Source organism: Xenopus laevis, chromosome 1L, assembly GCF_017654675.1.
Source record: "Xenopus laevis strain J_2021 chromosome 1L, Xenopus_laevis_v10.1, whole genome shotgun sequence".
In the NCBI taxonomy this organism is placed as follows: Eukaryota; Metazoa; Chordata; class Amphibia; order Anura; family Pipidae; genus Xenopus; species Xenopus laevis.
This window is the reverse complement of record NC_054371.1, coordinates 116,158,069-116,175,525: the sequence shown is the minus strand read 5'-3', so window position 1 is coordinate 116,175,525 and position 17,457 is coordinate 116,158,069. Positions and strand designations below refer to the sequence as shown.

General features: G+C 36.6%; 2 protein-coding genes across 3 annotated transcripts in view; one reads left to right on the top strand and one right to left on the bottom strand.

The window, feature by feature from the left end:
- The window catches only part of fkbp8.L (FKBP prolyl isomerase 8 L homeolog), a 450,571-nt gene that overhangs the window by 375,393 nt on the left and 57,721 nt on the right, over window positions 1–17,457 (top strand). The gene's annotated exons all lie outside the window — the stretch shown is intronic.
- rex1bd.L (required for excision 1-B domain containing L homeolog) lies at window positions 2,350–15,797 on the bottom strand. 2 transcript variants are annotated; one of them, XM_018256209.2, is made up of 5 exons: window positions 15,448–15,797; window positions 11,881–11,963; window positions 8,694–8,898; window positions 6,201–6,289; window positions 2,350–3,531 (listed from the first exon to the last, which is right to left on the bottom strand). In XM_018256209.2, the coding sequence occupies exons 1-5, from the start codon at window positions 15,448–15,450 to the stop codon at window positions 3,459–3,461; spliced, it is 453 nt and encodes a 150-aa protein (XP_018111698.1). In that variant the 5' UTR covers window positions 15,451–15,797; the 3' UTR covers window positions 2,350–3,458. The 2 variants fall into 2 exon arrangements, with proteins under 2 accessions (XP_018111698.1, XP_041418375.1); XM_041562441.1 differs by lacking the exon at window positions 15,448–15,797 and having other exon boundaries at window positions 8,694–8,972.

The following is a 17,457-nucleotide window of genomic DNA, read 5'->3' as shown; positions in this document are numbered from 1 at the left end:
CATTATCTTAGTTATGCAGGACATAAATTGAGGAATTAGAGTAAGGGTGTAAGCCAAGATTTGGTGATAAGTTGTTTGGCCATCGTAAAGCTAAAAGTTTACAAGTTTAGTGTTAATGTTGGGCAGCCGTAAGTAAGGCCATCCAAGGATCTTCTCTTAGATGAACATGGATAAGTGACTCAACGAGACTCAATTCTCTAAAAAATCTTTGCACTAGGAGACATTGCCACGATATGTGGCCCATTGCACCTTCAAAAGATGGACTATTTATTATAATTTATTCATGCAGGACTAGCATGTTTACCTAATGCTTTAAATACTGATTCATAACAGTACCCATCCCAGAATAGCTAACAATGTAATGTCCCTATTTACACACATACTGTATACTATGGCCAGTTCCATTTAATCAGCCCATGTTTTTGGAGTGGAAGAGGAAACCAGTTAAAAGCACCCCCTTGAGGCATAGGAAAATAGGTAGGAGCTCAGAGGCTGAATTCCCCAGGTGTCAAATTCCAGAGGCTTTTTTTTTTTAGATTTGGCATGGAACCATTCACCAATAAAGGGCTACTGAAGCAAGGTGATTGGGTCCCTAGTGGAAATCTGCATTCCCCAATGTAGGCACACTAGTAATATGGCTTCTAGTTGGAACTGTACTATGCCAAGAAACTAGTTGGTTAAACTGGATGGGAAATAGTTCCAATTAATGAACTTGACTAATAAATCTCCCCCTCGTTCAGACCACTTATGAAGCACAAAGCTGCCAAACTAACAGAAGTTGGACTCCATACTAACTGAAGTTGGACTCCATACTAACTGCACTTTTTGTTTTCTGTCTCCCTCTAATATTTAGCTATGTACTAATAATGTGGAATGAACTCTGGAATGTTTATCTGCATATAACTACAGTTAGGGGCCAATTTATTATCGTTCATTTTTTTTTTGTTTCCATGAATCTTTGTTTTGAGCTTCTAGAAGTTTTCAGGGTTTTTTTTTCTTTGGAATTGCAAACTCTATTTATTCTTATTCGGATTTGTTCCGCATTTTTATTTGTGAATGCTTTTTATATTTGGATCTATTAATAATTAAGTAAATAGTTGTGGTTTTTCAAATTTGAGTTTTGTCGAGGTTGAAAAAATCCTAAAATTACACAAATATGAATTTTGATAAATAACCCCTTTATTTTTTCAGGGGACCAGAAAAAAATGGTGTACAGGCAATTTAAAATTGAGGTTTCACTGTACATCTCTAAACTGTTTTTCCTCAAATGTTAGTATATAGTCCATTTCACCTACCTATTCCAGCTATGAACTCCCCACCATTCCAAACCAGTAAATGTAGTTGAAATAAAAGGGTATTCATGTTTCCTTACTTCTACCAAAACCAGCCCTGCATATAATTAAACCCCAGTGTATGTTTGCATTTTATTGGGCTGCCCAGAGCCGAACAAGTTAACACCCTCCAGATATATGGTTTGTGTTTTCACTTACATCACATTCTGACATTTTCACAATAAAACAAAAAAACGGTTTTCTAATGGCAGATCTTATTAATAACTACACACACCCCAGGCGTTTGTGGCCTTCTCTTTCCATTTAAGTAATTGATGACTATTAGACTTTCCAGAAAAGGAGTTCTAGTCTTGGCTCAGAAAAATGTTAATTGTTATGTGGAAAAAACAGTAAATAGAAGCAAAAAATAAAGGGAGTATGTACTACCACCCTGTGATGCTTATTTTTATTCTTACCCGAACAGTATTGTACTGTATATCTGAAGATTCATCTCTACACATGTGTATTGAAACAAATAATCTTTCCTGGAAAGATTGTAATTGTAACATCTGGCTCTTTATTTCTAACTAGGATTCTCCACCTGACCCCCTTTACCTTCTCCAGTTTAGGACTTTAGAACTGTACTTACTGGTAAATTTGTACAGACAGGCCAATAAGAAGGTAGCAGCAGTATGCAGGTTATCTGCTAGCTAGACTGATTTGACCACTGTGATAAACCATTTGGAAAATGCTTATCCAGCATTACACCTTTGTTTTACAATCCCAGAGGACATACAACATTTTTAATGTTGTACACTCCACATGTTCATAGGGTTTTAATTGCGCTTTTGGATTTGTATGCTGAAAAAGTTAGGCTTCACCTGGAGATTGTGAAATTTTGGTTACTTATCTGCTCTGCCACTTCTTTTACATACACAAATACATATACACACTGATCATTTACAGTTTAACAATACCTGTACAATTTAGAATTTATAGCATTATCACTATAAACAGCATCTCATGTCATACCGATCTATACCTAAACTATAGTAAATAACGGACCATCACAAAAGTAAAACTTTTATTTCTTTATTTATGGCATGTAGAAGGTCAAACTAGAGCTGAAAGCTGTAAGGTAATAATATTAATATATATTTGTTATGCAAAACAAGGAAAAGCCTCATTACTACGCAATGCTAACAAGTACCAGCAAATTTGGACATTAAATTGTGAAATTATAGATTTTCCAAAGTGATGGAGGGTGTCACTTTCTGCCTACTCTTCAGTTCCTGTTTGGGCATAGACACCGTGCAAACGTGTTTTTGGTAAATAAAAGCCCCTAAGTTCACCGAGGTCAGTGGGAGAGGCTAGCAATGTATATGCAATAGGGAATCACTAAAATCATCAATGAAAATTGCTGATGCAGAGGTTGTACAAGCCTCATTCTCTTTCATGTAAATTGAATTTACCAAAGGTAATGATGTAATTTAGTAGGACCAAGTGTGCCCTATTACTAGAGAAAATGTAGTTTTAGGGTTTGCATGTGATACTGACATGTTCCAGATATTAACAGGAAAAAATTGTAAAATGTGCCGCAGTCTTTCAGTCTTCCCAAGCAAGCTCTCTCTTGAGACAGAGGTAGAGTAAGCAGTTTGAAGCAGGGGGTGAAGGAATGTTTGGTATAAGAAATAATATTGAATGAAGTTCTCTTATATTCTTATGAATGCATAAACAAAACTTAAGTACATTTAACTAAGGGCAAAACTTTTTGTTGAAAGCAGATTATAGAAATATTTTGACAAAAAAGTTGGTATGTTTTCCAAATAAGCAATTTTACTGAATACAAGTGAGCCATAATCCCAATCCCTCCTATTTTATCTTGCAGCCAGTATGTGTGGGGTATGTGAAGAGAAGAAGCCAGCTAAACTTAGAACAGAGGCCTATATAAACAGCAAACAGAGATACCAAAACCTTTATAGAAGAGGGCTACAACACATTACTTAATGGTATCACACTAAATAATATTTCTAGATGCCTTAAAGGGACACATGCAAATTATTTTGATCATTTACATCATCAAATCATTTTAGTTTGAGAAAAGGCTACAAATTCACGTTCGGTAAAAGTAAAAAAAAAAATGCCCAAGAAATGGTTTCCATTCTGTGAATTCCAAATGGTGAAATCTCATTGTATTTCTTCACAGTCATACTTGAAGTCTTGCAGTACTTCGCTGATTGCTTCCACGCTTTTAATTATCCTATGAGGAGGGATGGAAACTATAAATAAATGTGCATCTGGCTTTCATTAGCCACAATATATATGTTTAGGTAGGCTTTTATGAAACACCCAAGACAAAGCTGAACTGAACGTGTAGAATGGAGTGACATGCTGTCTTATACATCGGACGCACAAAAGGAGTAAACTCAGAATCTAGAATTCAATGTTTAGACTTTTTAACCATTTAATTGTAAGCTCCATATTTTTTCCCAAGAACAGTTTTCTCTAACTTTAGTGGATAAATATATATATTGATAATTCACTTTGTCAGATAGAAAGTTAAGAGCAATTTAGTGTACAGCTACCACTGTATTATGTGCATTGTTATGTACATCGATCTTCATTAATCAGTAACCTCTAATTTGCAGCTGTGTGTTGCAGTTAAAAATGGCTGCAAGACCACAGGTCTAATACTGGCAATTTACATGATGCAGTGCAACCCCATATAAATAATGATTATTAGCTTGCTGGTTTCAGTATACGTCTGTTATCTTAATTGAATCATTAAGAATCACTTTAAACTCTTTAGAGTGTCATTAAAAGTGTAATCTATGTCCCAAACACTGAGCTGGGACGGAAGCAATATATCTCTGAATGAACTGAAGTTTATCCAGACCAGTCTAGAATGTAATTTGTTACGTACAAAATGAGTCAATGTAATTAAAAAGCAAAAAGTATAATAAAGAATAGGAATGGGGTCCCAGTCTCTTGGGTATACCATCGATAATAGTAAAGGCAATTAAAGAAGAAAAAAACAGGTTTAATTATAATTAATTATGGGGAAGGTCCCAGTGTCTGCGCTGATGTCTGTACGGATATCAGATGATTTTGGGGTTTGCAGAAAACTCCAAACAATTCAGAGTTTTCAGGGAAAGCTTCGAAGTTTGCCCGACCCTAATTTTTCAGGCCTTTTTCTTCATAAATAAGGTCCATTTCTGAATTCGGAGTTGCTCGAAGTTTGACCGTAGAATTACTGAGATAAAATCCGACGTTGATAAATAACCCCCTAGGTGTATGGTTAGCTTTAGAGGCAGATTTACTTACAAAAGTGAGTCCCTGCATTATATTACTACATATGGACTCTATTAAACAGAATGCTCAGGACCTGGGGATTTCCAGATAAAGGGCCTTTGGATCTTTATACCTTAAAGGGATACTGTCATGGGGAAAAAAAATTTTTTCAAAATGAATCAGTTAATAGTGCTGCTCCAGCAGAATTCTGCACTGAAATCCATTTCTCAAAAGAGCAAACAGATTTTTTTATATTCAATTTTGAAATCTGACATGGGGCTAGACATATTGTCAATTTCCCAGCTGCCCCAAGTCACGTGACTTGTGCTCTGATAAACTTCAATCACTCTTTACTGCTGTACTGCAAGTTGGAGTGATATCACCCCCCCTTTTCCCCTCCAGCAGCCAAACAAAAGAACAATTGGAAGGTAACCAGATAGCAGCTCCCTAACACAAGATAACAGCTGCCTGGTAGATCTAAGAACAACACTCAATAGTAAAAACCCATGTCCCACTGAGACACATTCAGTTACATTGAGAAGGAAAAACAGCAGCCTGCCAGAAAGCATTTCTCTCCTAAAGTGCAGGCACAAGTCACATGACCAGGGGCAGCTGGGAAATTGACAAAATGTCTAGCCCCATGTCAGATTTCAAAATTGAATATAAAGAAATCTGCTCTTTTGAGAAATGGATTTCAGTGCAGAATTCTGCTGGAGCAGCACTAGTAACTGATGCGTTTTGAAAAAAACATGTTTTCCGATGACAGGATCCCTTTAAGACTACTATGTAAACATTAATTATTTATTATTTCATATAAACATTAAATAAACCCAATAGACTGGTTTTGCTTCCAATAAGGATTCATTATATCTTAGTTTGGATCAAGTACAAGGTATTGTTTTATTATTGCAGAGAAAAAGGAAATGATTTTTAAAAATTTGGATTATTTGATTATAATGGAGTTTATGGAAGACAGAACTTTCTGTAATTCGGAACTTTCTGGATAACCAGATAACGGATCCCATAACTGTATATATATATATATATATATATATATATATATATATATATATATATATATATATATATTTACACACACACACATTATCCCCCAAAGGTTTTCCACTTCAGTGGCCACAGGAGTAGTTCAAGTAAAACACAAGAAAAAATATGTAATTAAGTGACTATAACTATCGCTATGTGTGAGATACTCCATTTATGCACTGCCCATTCATTATTGAGTTAATTGCTTCTTCCAAATTTATGTATTGATTCCAAAATATTAGAATAGCTATTTTACCTGAAATATTAAGGGCTTAGCTACACACAATGTTACGTAAAAAAAAGCACTATAACAAACTGACACAGTGTTATTCAAAATATTGAGTCTGTGTTGGTTTTATCAGGCTACTCAGTTTTATGTGTGATTCAGTAAGTTCTAATGTAAGCACCTATTCACTTAGAACCACAGATATTGCATCCTTTTAGGTTGTCATATAATCATAATTTGGTATAATGGTATAATCACACCAGTACCTTAAGAGACATCTCATCACTAGACAAGCTAAAATTATCTATTATAAGGTTTTGCTTCACTATATGTGTATTTTTAAACTAACAGTTACCTCGAGTACTTACTTGTGTTTCAAAATTTGCATTTCTTCTTGGTGCAATTCCTGGCTAGGATGATCCTGAGCATTTTGCTTGGCTATCTGTAATCTGGCTGTCTGGAATAAGAAAAGAAGCTTTGTAATTAAATGTGTTTATTTTACCCAGGTTTCTATCGGTATTTAGTGTGAAAAAACAGAAACGGCTCTGGAGGGTGAGAATTCATTAATTCAAGAGAGTATAAGCAGCCCAAGGCGAAAACATGCAATTAGTAGAGGAAGAGCCAATGACAGAGCTAGTGAGAACTGGATATAAAGGAAATAATAAACACAGAGACAATAAAAAAGAGAAAATGAGAAACATGACAGATTTTGTGGTTTTCATCCTTTGAGTCCCGGGACAGGCTATATATCTGGGACCAATTTGTTCATTGATGTTTTATAACAGCAGCTTTCCTAATTATGAAAATAAATCCATTTCTCATTATGATGAATGACAACAGTAATTTGGCCACTGGAGGGCATTTTTGATGAGAGTCAGTGGGTGAGGTACCTCATACACTGGCTGCTACTATTGATATAAATGAACACATGCCCACTAAAACTAAAACACACTCACTGCATGAAAAAATTAATTAAATGTATAAATTTGAGTTCCCAAGCATGATGCTGGGGCTCAAGTGCTCTTGAAGGGTGGGGGGGGATTTTAACTTTGCCTGAGGAAATCCTAGCTCTGGGGTTTGGCAAATTGTTAGCAATGCCCACCCGTGTGACCAAAATCGTTTTTTATTTAGCCGTCTCTTCTTTTAAAACCCTTTGGATATGGGTCCATTATGGAAGAGAGCTGCACCACCATTATTGCCCCACAAGTTTTCCTTCAGACCAGCATGGGTAAGCATGCTCAGTAGAGAACTTTCTTTGGCACTAATTGTATTGCTCATGGATGCAGCCTAGATCGGTGCAAGGGATAACTGGTAGTAGATAACATGACATTGCCATCCTGTGACAGCACTGGCATACCCAAATTCTTCCCTACAGAATTGTTAATTTCTCTTGGGGGATTAGGTAGAGTGGATCTATTTGGGAAGCTGCAATCAACTTATTACACCATAATATAGCGCTGAATGAACTTTATTTTTCTTGTCCCAATTATATAATGTCATTTAGATTGCAGCTATAAGTTTGTGAATGCACATGGAAGACCAATAAGACACAGGACTGTTGGCTTGTTAAGACGTGGCAAACCCTTGCCAATCATTCTCATTTTTGGCAGTAGGAAGCAGGGACTCAAAAAAAGCATACCACTTAAAGGGGAACTATTGCGAAAATAAAAATTTTTATATTAGCTTCAGCATACTGAAATAAGACGTTTTCTAAATATAATCAATTAAAAATGTTGTACTGTTTCTGAAATAATCAAGTTTTTCTTCACTATCCTTCTCTCAGCATCTGTTTCTCTTCATTCTGTCTTCTTGCAGCAGTTTGGTGTCAGATATTTCTTGACAGTTAGATCCAATATACATTAGATGTATTAGAGCTCACTCTATTAAAATCACCAGAAATCATGTCTCTCTACATGCAGGATTTGTGCAAAGGGCAGCAGTTATTTTGTTAGATTTTGTTTGTACTGGAATCAGTTATTTGAGTGAGCTCTAATTCATCTGCTAGAAAAGGAAGCCCCCCTATAAGATGTATTGGATCTAACTGTCAATGAACATCTGACACCCAACTCCTGCACAAAGACAGAATGAAGAGAAACAGATGCTGAGACAGGGATAGTGAACATAACTTTTTCCAGAAACGCAGAATTTTTAATTAAATGTACCTAGAAAGTTTCTTATTGGATGTGATGAAGTTTATATTAAATTTTCATTTTTGCGATAGTTCCCCTTTATTAAGCGTCTAGACTTCCATGTTGTTAAACAAACAAAAATCACAATAAGTGATCACAGGAGCCATAAACATTTATCTTCCAAATGACACCAATTGGAAAGGAATATTTTGCTATTTAAATTTTCCATAATTGTTTTCACAAAAGCAGTTAATGTAGACCAATCCTACATGGATGCAATGGATCCAGTGCAATCCACAGCACAAATCAAAATAAGCCATTTAGATGTAGGATTTGATATCTCCTTTTTTACAGGGGCAGTATACCTTATCAAAATGAAATGTGGAACATACTTTTGCCCAAAAAATCTATGTTTTTTGTTTTTTAATTTCTTGAGCTTAACAGGGTAAACATGGAAACTGGAACTACTCCATGTTTGGTCCTTGCAAGGCAGATAATTAGATATGCTGAAATGGGTATATACTGCCCCTTTGAAACATGGTTTTAGGTAATGTTTATTAAAATTGAGACTATTCTGTATTTTATGGCACTGTATGCTGGGGAAACCAGCACTAATTGGTCTGTTTGAGTGAGTAGGAGGGAGAGGTATACTTTGAGCAAAAGTCAGAGCATGGGAAGTAGTGTAAGAGCGAGAAAAAGGTAGTAAAGAAGTTTCAGGGAGAGACAAAGTACCAGTTCCAACTTCTCTTTTTCCATCTCCTGTATTTTTTCCAGATGTTCGGAGAGATCTGATCGATCATACACTTCACGAAATCGATCCTTTATTTGGATTACTTCTTTGCTGATACCATTGAAGGCCAGTGTGATCTCATGGACTAGCTGCCGGTATCTGACGAAGTCATAGTGTGGGCCTGATTTCAGATATGCCTGATGCCCCCTGAAAGCAAAGTAATTTAACCCTTGCAGCTCCATAGAGGCACGCACTGAATTGTGCTGCCGGCAGTTCTGGAGCTACAAGGGTTAAAAAAAAGATCACATGAGAAACTCATATACCGTCAAGGCTACAAATCACAGTGTAACTGTTTTTGTTTAGAGTGAATGTTTATACAGATCCCTCCTGTTGGCACTAAGTGTTGTATAATGGAACCTTACCTGCCGACTCGTGCAAAAATGTGTTGATACATGAGCACACAATTTACAGGGGATTCAATTTTGCCCCACCAAAAAAGTTATGCACATATGAAACCATGGTCATAACAATCAATTACCTATAATTGCTGTTTGGAAACCACTGTCTTTGAGGGAACACTAGTGTGGTGGGGGTAAGAAGGGCCAGGAGTGGGAAGTTTAAGGCTATTTTCACAGTGGTGCATTACCAATCAGTGAGTACATGGAGGAATATTTATTATTGCCTGAACAAACTTTTCATTAATGAATAAGGGGTGCATTAAAACTCTGGCATTCTACATACAAACAGATCACACAGTATTTCACAGAAGCTGTACATGCACACATACATACACATGAACACAGTTACAAGGAGACACATATATGTATTTCTTCAGTTTAGACTATACAAACGCTTTTTCAAACTACATAATTATTACATCCTTGACAGCAAAATTACCCATCTCAAATTCAAGTCTGAAATTGTTTTTTTAATCTCTGTTAAAGTAAATATGATTAACACATAGAGGGAGTGTTGTATATTTCACTGTCTATAAAGCTTATGGGATATGAAAACCAACAGATGTCCTTAAATCGGGTATAAAGAAAAAAAAAAAAAAGAGACTTCCAATATCCTGTCATGTGGTTACATTTAACTGTTATATTATAATATATGTTTAAAGAAATAAACCATCCAGAAAATATAAAACATTTCAATAAACAAACGAACTCATATAGACGTGTTAAAAATGGAATGCATACAGGCTCCAAACTTTGAGAACTTGACTTGAAGCTGACCCTGAGATTAACCTAGAAAAAGTGCCGTAAGCAAATGAAATAGTATTGCAAAGAATGGGCAAGCAAGCAAAGGCAGTTTGGATGGATGTGTTGAACCTAATTTTATAACTCTCACCTTGAAAATCTGGATTGCACATTGAGGTTTTTTTCAACCGATTGAGACAGCTTTGCAAAATATATGAAAATCCTACAAAGTAATATTTTCATACCTAAGAGTGCTCAGAAATAAGTAGCCCAGGATGCCTGGAAAAGTTAACCATTAAAAGCACCAATGGCAAAGATTTTTCAGAATTGGTTATATGGTACAGATTGTCTTTTTTCAGCAATACAGTATTAGTGACAAAAAAAAAACATAAAAATGCTGAGCTCATCGATTTCTTATATGGAGATTCCCCCAATTAGCTACCTAATATGTGACCTCACATTCCTTCCTATAATTTACAGTTTATTTTTACATTTATGCCGACACTGGCGTTATTGCCTTATAATGATAATACACAATAATATCCTATTTTGAAAAGGACTAAAAATGTTTAGAAAAAAGTATGAACACAGTCATGTGTCTTATTTGTCTTCCATGTGCATGCAAATGCATATAGCTGCAATCTAAAGGACTAAATGTATTAAAGAAGTCTTTTGTATTGCTGCTCACCTAAATTTCTAATTACTTACTTGAAAACATTATTTTAGCGATACAAAAAAAACCACACAGGTTAAAAATCTGAGCCTGCTTGCCAATGACAACGGGTTAACTTTTTTTTTTGTATTATTTGCCTTCTTCTTCTTTCAAATGGGGGGGGGGGTCACTAACCCCTTCCAAAAAAAACAAATTCTCTGTAAGACAACAAAAGTATTGTTATTGCTACTTTTTATTACTCCTCTTTCTATTCAGGCCCTCTCCTACTCATATTCCAGTCTCCTACTGAAATCAGTGCATGGTTTCTAGGGTTATTTGGACCCTAGTTACCACATTGCTGAAAATTTAAATTTACTTCTAAAATCCTGGGAAACAATTACACTTTTTTACAAAACCAGTTTGAAGGTGGGATTAAACCAGCGTTAGAATTCATAACACTGGGGAATTTTACCCCTGTTATGTATGCAGCCAGTAATTAGTCTCTATAATGACTATAGCAAACGCAGCGTCTGCTTTAAATGCTCCTCAAGAAAAGGCCTAGCATATTTTTCAGTGAGATAAAATATCAGGGCTGCCCCACAGAACGCAGTATATATTAAAAACCTGTATGTGTAGCCTTTTGGCTTTATCTAGGGATACAGTAAGGTACTTGGATGTTTTTTTAATACATTTTTAGTAAGTAAGCTGATAAAATCCTTGTATTGCAATATGTGTGCAGTCATAACTGAATGGGAGCATAGAATTTAATGACTATAAGGGTATACAGTTAGCACTACTTGTAAAATGCAGTATATTATTAATTAATTTCCCTACCTGTTTATGACCTGGTAAGTGAATACTGCCAAAGTAATGCTGAACAAATGAAAAGAAATTGAAATGCTGTTGTCATCTAAAGAGCCTTTGGCAAGCTTGGTAGTATAAAATTCCTTTTGATAGCCTCAGTTAACCAAGATTTCTCCAGTGAGACAGGATTGATACAGAATGAACTAAATATCTAGTTACAGAAAAAGTGTATGCCTTTGTATGATTTGGAAAGGAAATTAGATTAAGAGCACTGCTTAAGCAAGGACTGACGTGAATGACTGAAGTTGAAAAAAAACAGCATAATCGGTGTTAAATAAGTATAAATAATGAACAAACTAATCTTAAATTAACCGGAATAAATAAACCTGCAACAAAAACATGCATGCAGAAGCACTCCAGTAAGAAAAAGTGTAGTATGCACAAACCAAATAAAAATAAATAATGAACAGCTGACTGAATGTTCCTTTATCAATATAATTTTCTCGCCCTGATGAGGAAAAGATAGCAGCTTACTCTTCAAACATCCGATAGGTCTCCACGCGTTCTGCTTGCAACTCATAAAATCGCCGAATGAGGTTCCGGAAATCATTGTCCATCTAGAGGTAAGCAAAATATTTAGCTATAGATGGCAAACAAACTGTTTTTTTTTTTTTATTTCTTAGAAAGCATGTAAGGAAACAGTAAAATCAGCCAAAGTATAGATCCCAATAATAAATATTTTAGACAAAAATGTATCTTACAAAAAAATTTTTTACAGAACAAGTGGAAAAGATATCCTATTTCATTTTTAGCAGAGGCTTTCATACAGAGCCAGCACCTGTAAGCATCCTTGTTCAGCTCAACAAAAAAACTAGCATTATTTTACCACCAAAAGTCCTAACTGGTCAGTTCAATGTCCCTTTAAGAGCAGTGTGACAAGAGCAGTGTTTTACTATATTAATGACTTATAATGTGCCTAACCACACTAGGAACTAACACTGTGTTTTCACACATAATTACGGTAAAGCCAGTCTGTGAACATATTTGTGGACCACACAGTCTGGGAAAAGTGAGTCATTCAATAGAGGCTTCTAGTTCAACCCAAAGTTAGCTAGCACACACTGCCACTCACTGGAGAAAATGGTTACTACATAATCCAAAGGACCAGGATGCAGAAAAGCAAATATTAAGGGCCATGCTTACATGTACAGTTTCACAGTACACCCAGTAACCCCCAAGTAGTACTCACTTTTTATGTTTTTCAGTGGACCAGAAAAAAAATAGTGTCAAATCCAGGAAAAAATAAAATCAGGGAAATACACAAAAGTATCTTGTTCTTTGTGTAATCAAAGGATAAAAGCACAGGAGTTTGTTTTACTTTGAAATAGGGATGCACCGAATCCAGGATTCAGTTCAGGATTCAGTCTTTTTCAGCAGGATTAGGCTGAATTTTTGTGCCTGGCTAAACCAAATCTGAATCCTATTTGCATATGCAAATTAGGGGTGGGAAAGGAAAGCACGCGACTTTTTGTCACAAAACAAGTAAGTATAAAAAAAAGTGGTTCCCCCCCACACCTTATCCTTTCAAGTCCGGAATTTGCATATGCAAATTAGGATTCCAATTCAGTTCAGTATTAGGCCGAATCCTTCGTGAATCTCAAATAGTGGATGCAGTGCAACCCTACTTTGAAACACACACTGACACACAGATATGGGCTGACAAGCAAACATACAAAATAGACTAGGAACACAAAGGGCTGGAACAGAGCTCTTAGCAGGCATGGAATACAATCAAAAATAGGAGCAAAAGTAATACACCAAATACAGAAAATCTAAAAACAACATGAGAATTAATACAGACTAGATTAGCTAGAAAACATTTCACAGGGTGTGTGTATGATTGAGAAAATGTATTTAATGCTTTTTAAAAAAAATTGATATTTTTTTGCTTTGTTGCTTTACTCACTGTTAATACCAGCTGTTTACCTATATTTCTTATACCGGTAACTCTTAAATGCTGTACAAATCTTCTGTAATCTATTAATATAGGACCAATCATGATGCTCTGTTCTTTTACTGTTCTATGGTCTGGTGACACTTTTTTCTGCTCAGTAGTAGAGGGGTTAAGGGTGCATAAGCAAACTTGTCACGGTTTGCATGCAGACAGTGACAAGCATTTTAAAGGGGTGGCTCACTTTGAGTATGTTATAGAATTACTAATTCTAAGAAACTTTTCAATTGGTCTTTATTGTTTCTTTTGTGTCGTTAATTATTTGCCTCCTTCTGTATCTGAAACAAATGCTCTGTAATGCTACAAACATATTGTTATTGCTACTTTTTATTACTCATCTTTCTATTCAGGCCCCCTCCCATTCAAACTCCAGTCTCATGTGGCTAGGGTAATTTGGACACTAGCAACCAGACTGAAACTGCAAATAGAGAGCAACTGAATAAAAAGCTAAATAACTCCAAAACCACATAAAAAATGAAAACCATGTGAAAATTGTCTCAGAATATCACTCTCTAGATAATACTAAAAAGTTCATTCAAAGGCGAACAACACCTTTAAGCAGTAACCTGTAAAGGTCCCCATAGACGCAAAGATTTTTCTTTGCTGAACGACCGATTTTAGCGACAAATCCGTCAATTATCGTGAAGTTAGTGGGAATCAAATTCGTACATCTTACGATTTTTCGTCCGATATCTGTCAGAAAATTGATCGGCCAGGTTTAAAAATCTTTATCGGTCCTAGTGCAATCTATGTATGTTTGCAGGGCCAAGCAGGCAGCTACCCTCAGTTTTCCTAGCAATATCGCCTGAAATGGTCTTTTTAGTTGATGGACAAATCGTACATTTAAATGATCGTTTCGAGATAATCGTGGTCTCACAATAACGAAAAGATCTTTACATCTATGGCCAGCTTTAGTGCTACTATGGTCTCCTTCACAGAATAATTCAGAGATTTTAATCTTAAATAAAGAAATAATAATACTCAATAACCATGGACTTGATGGATGGCTGTACTGCCCACATCTCTTTTATTTATAACTATGGGGCAGATTTATCAAAATGTGAGTTTAGATTTTAAAGGGGTTCACCTTCAAGTTAACTTAGTATGTTGTAGGCTAATTCTAAGCAACTTTTCAAATGGTCTTCATTTCTTTTTATAGTTTTTTTAATTGTTTACCTTTTTTGTCTGACTCTTCCCAGCTTTCAAATGGGGTCACTGACCCCATCTAAAAACAAATGCTCTGCAAGACTACAAACTTTATTGTTATTGCTACTTTTTATTCCTCACTTTTCTATTCAGACCTCTCCTATTTCATACTCCAGTCTCTTTTTCAAATCAGTGCATGATTGCTAGGGTTATTTGGACCCTAGCAACCAGATTGCAGAGCTGACAAACTGGAGAGCTGCTGAATAAAAAGCTAAATAACTTAAAAACCATACATAATAAAACATGTTTTATTATTATTATGGAAATATTATTATGGAAATTGCCTCAGAATATCACCTCTTCATTATACTAAAAGTAAACTCAAAGGTCACCTTCTATTCATTCCTATGGGATTTAGAAGCATATTTATCAATGGATGGAAGTTAGAACTCACCATTAAATAAATACTCTTCCAAAAATTCCAGAGGAATGAATCAAAGGTGGGTGATCTTTTATTTATTAAATCTAAACTCATATTTGGTTAAATCTGCCCCCTTATGTTCAAAACACATAGTGCTATGTTAACGCTAGGTCAGTGTACTACTCTAGAATTAGCACAATCTCCAGCAGAAGACTCTAATGCGGTGTTATAAACCCCATGGTGTTTATAGTGTTGGTATCTGAGATGAGGGCAGGTAGTAGCTACATTAAGTCAGGGGTCATGTTACAGGGCAAGTTATCAGACCATCAGATGAAGAGCACATGACATAAGGCTGTTTTACGTAATCTGCAAAGAAATGGTGCGTAGTGTCATAAAGAAAGCCGCTATGAGTTTTGTAAATAAGACAATAACAGGCTTCCGTAATACTAGCAGATCTATGAAATAGAATTGGAAGTGAGCAGAGCTCCCGGGCTGCAGCGTGCAGAGGAGAAGGCAGACTTACCATTATAAGAGATGACAGGCTAAACACACAGCATATAAGGTTTGCTACAGGTATATGGAGCTTTGTATGCTACCAGCGAGACGAACCTCACCCGCCTGCAGAGTGGACGCGCTGTAATGATCCCAATACTTCTCACTAGCTCCTCCTGGCGCATAGACTGACTAACTGCACCCGGGATTAGTTCCTGTATTTCTGTACTGCCGAGAGCAAATTAAACTAGTGAAGATTAGGGCATACTTATTCTCACTAATCGCGAGTGTGCTGAATCACGGGTTTTGCCATAAAAATGGTTGTGTCGGTAGTGAGTTGCAAATGTGCGATTTATGTTTTGCTAAATTTTTATAGCGGTGATGATTAATCAGTGTCAATACTCAATGATAGTTATGCCCCTAACCAGCCCATTGCGTCCACCCCAATCCCTACGGTTTCCAGAATCATTATAAAACCCTACGGTTTCCAGAGCCACCCTCATTCTGTCCAGTCCCCCTTCCCCATAATGGCATAGTCCTGCCTCTGTGATGTCAGCACGGTGCACCCCTTCAATAACTATCTTATTCGATACTGACAAATGTGGCAACCGCATACATCTCCCAGACTCCCACCATTGTCCAGGTGGTGCTGGAACACTGCAGGGATTTGTATCTCTGCAACGACTGCCTTGTTTATTCATATTGCAATTCTGCAGTAAAGCATGCAACCTCTTTTATTAGTCATACATTTATACTAGCAAGCATCTGCAGTCCTAAGTGTTTTTCAAGGAGAGTGTACCTCATCATGTTCAAAGTCAGAGAGGCTAACAGTATGGCAAGTACATGTAAGTTAGCGCACCACATTTATTCCATATTCACCAATTTTTATAGGAAAGCTATAGCCTTAAAAATCCTTAAAGGAGAACTAAACCCCCCCCCCAATAAAAAAAGCCCGTACCTACTACCCTAGATAGCCGTCCCCCCCACATAGTTGATTATCCCTGAAAGTGACCCTAACGCAGTACTGGTGCAGAGTAAGCACAGCAGAGCACATGGGTACCATCTTCCGACTCTTCGGTTTTCTTCCTTAAAGTGATCCTGTCATCGGAAAACATGTTTTTTTCAAAACGCATTAATAGTTAATAGTGCTACTCCAGCAGAATTCTGCACTGAAATCCATTTCTCAAAAGAGAAGATTTCTTTATATTCAATTCTGAAATCTGACATGGGGCTAGACATTTTGTCAATTTCCCAGCTGCCCCAAGTCATGTGACTTGTGCCTGCACTTTAGGAGAGAAAAGCTTTCTGGCAGCCTGCTGTTTTTCCTTCTCAATGTAACTGAATGTGTCTCAGTGGGACATAGGTTTTTACTATTGATTGTTGTTCTTAGATCTACCAGGCAGCTGTTATCTTGTGTTAGGGAGCTGTTATCTGGTTACCTTCCCATTGTTCTTTTGTTAGGCTGCTGGGGGGGGGAAGGGAGGGGGCAATATCACTCTAACTTGCAGTACAGCAGTAAAGGGTGATTGAAGTTTATCAGAGCACAAGTCACATGACTTGGGGCAGCTGAGAAATTGACAATATGTCTAGCCCCATGTTAGATTTCAAAATTGAATATAAAAATATCTGTTTGTTTTGAGAAATGGATTCAGTGCAGAATTCTGCAGGAGCGGCACTATTAACTGATTCATTTTGAAAAAAATTTTTTCCCATGACAGTATCCCCCAGTATGTCCTGACTGTGAAATGAAAGTTCTCTTCTTCTAGTCTAAAGAGGTGGCCTCTGGTACGGTGATCCACTTTATGGGTAACAAGGTCCCCTGCTATTTGTCTATAATGTCCTCTAATGTACTTGTAAAGTGTAATCATGTCCCCTCACAAGCGCCTTTTTTCCAGAGAAAACAACCCCAACCTTGACAGTCTACCCACATAATTGAAGTCTTCCATCCCCTTAACCAATTTAGTTGCACGTCTCTGCACTCTCTCCAGCTCATTTATATCCCTCTTAAGGACTGGAGTCCAAAACTGAACTGCATACTCCA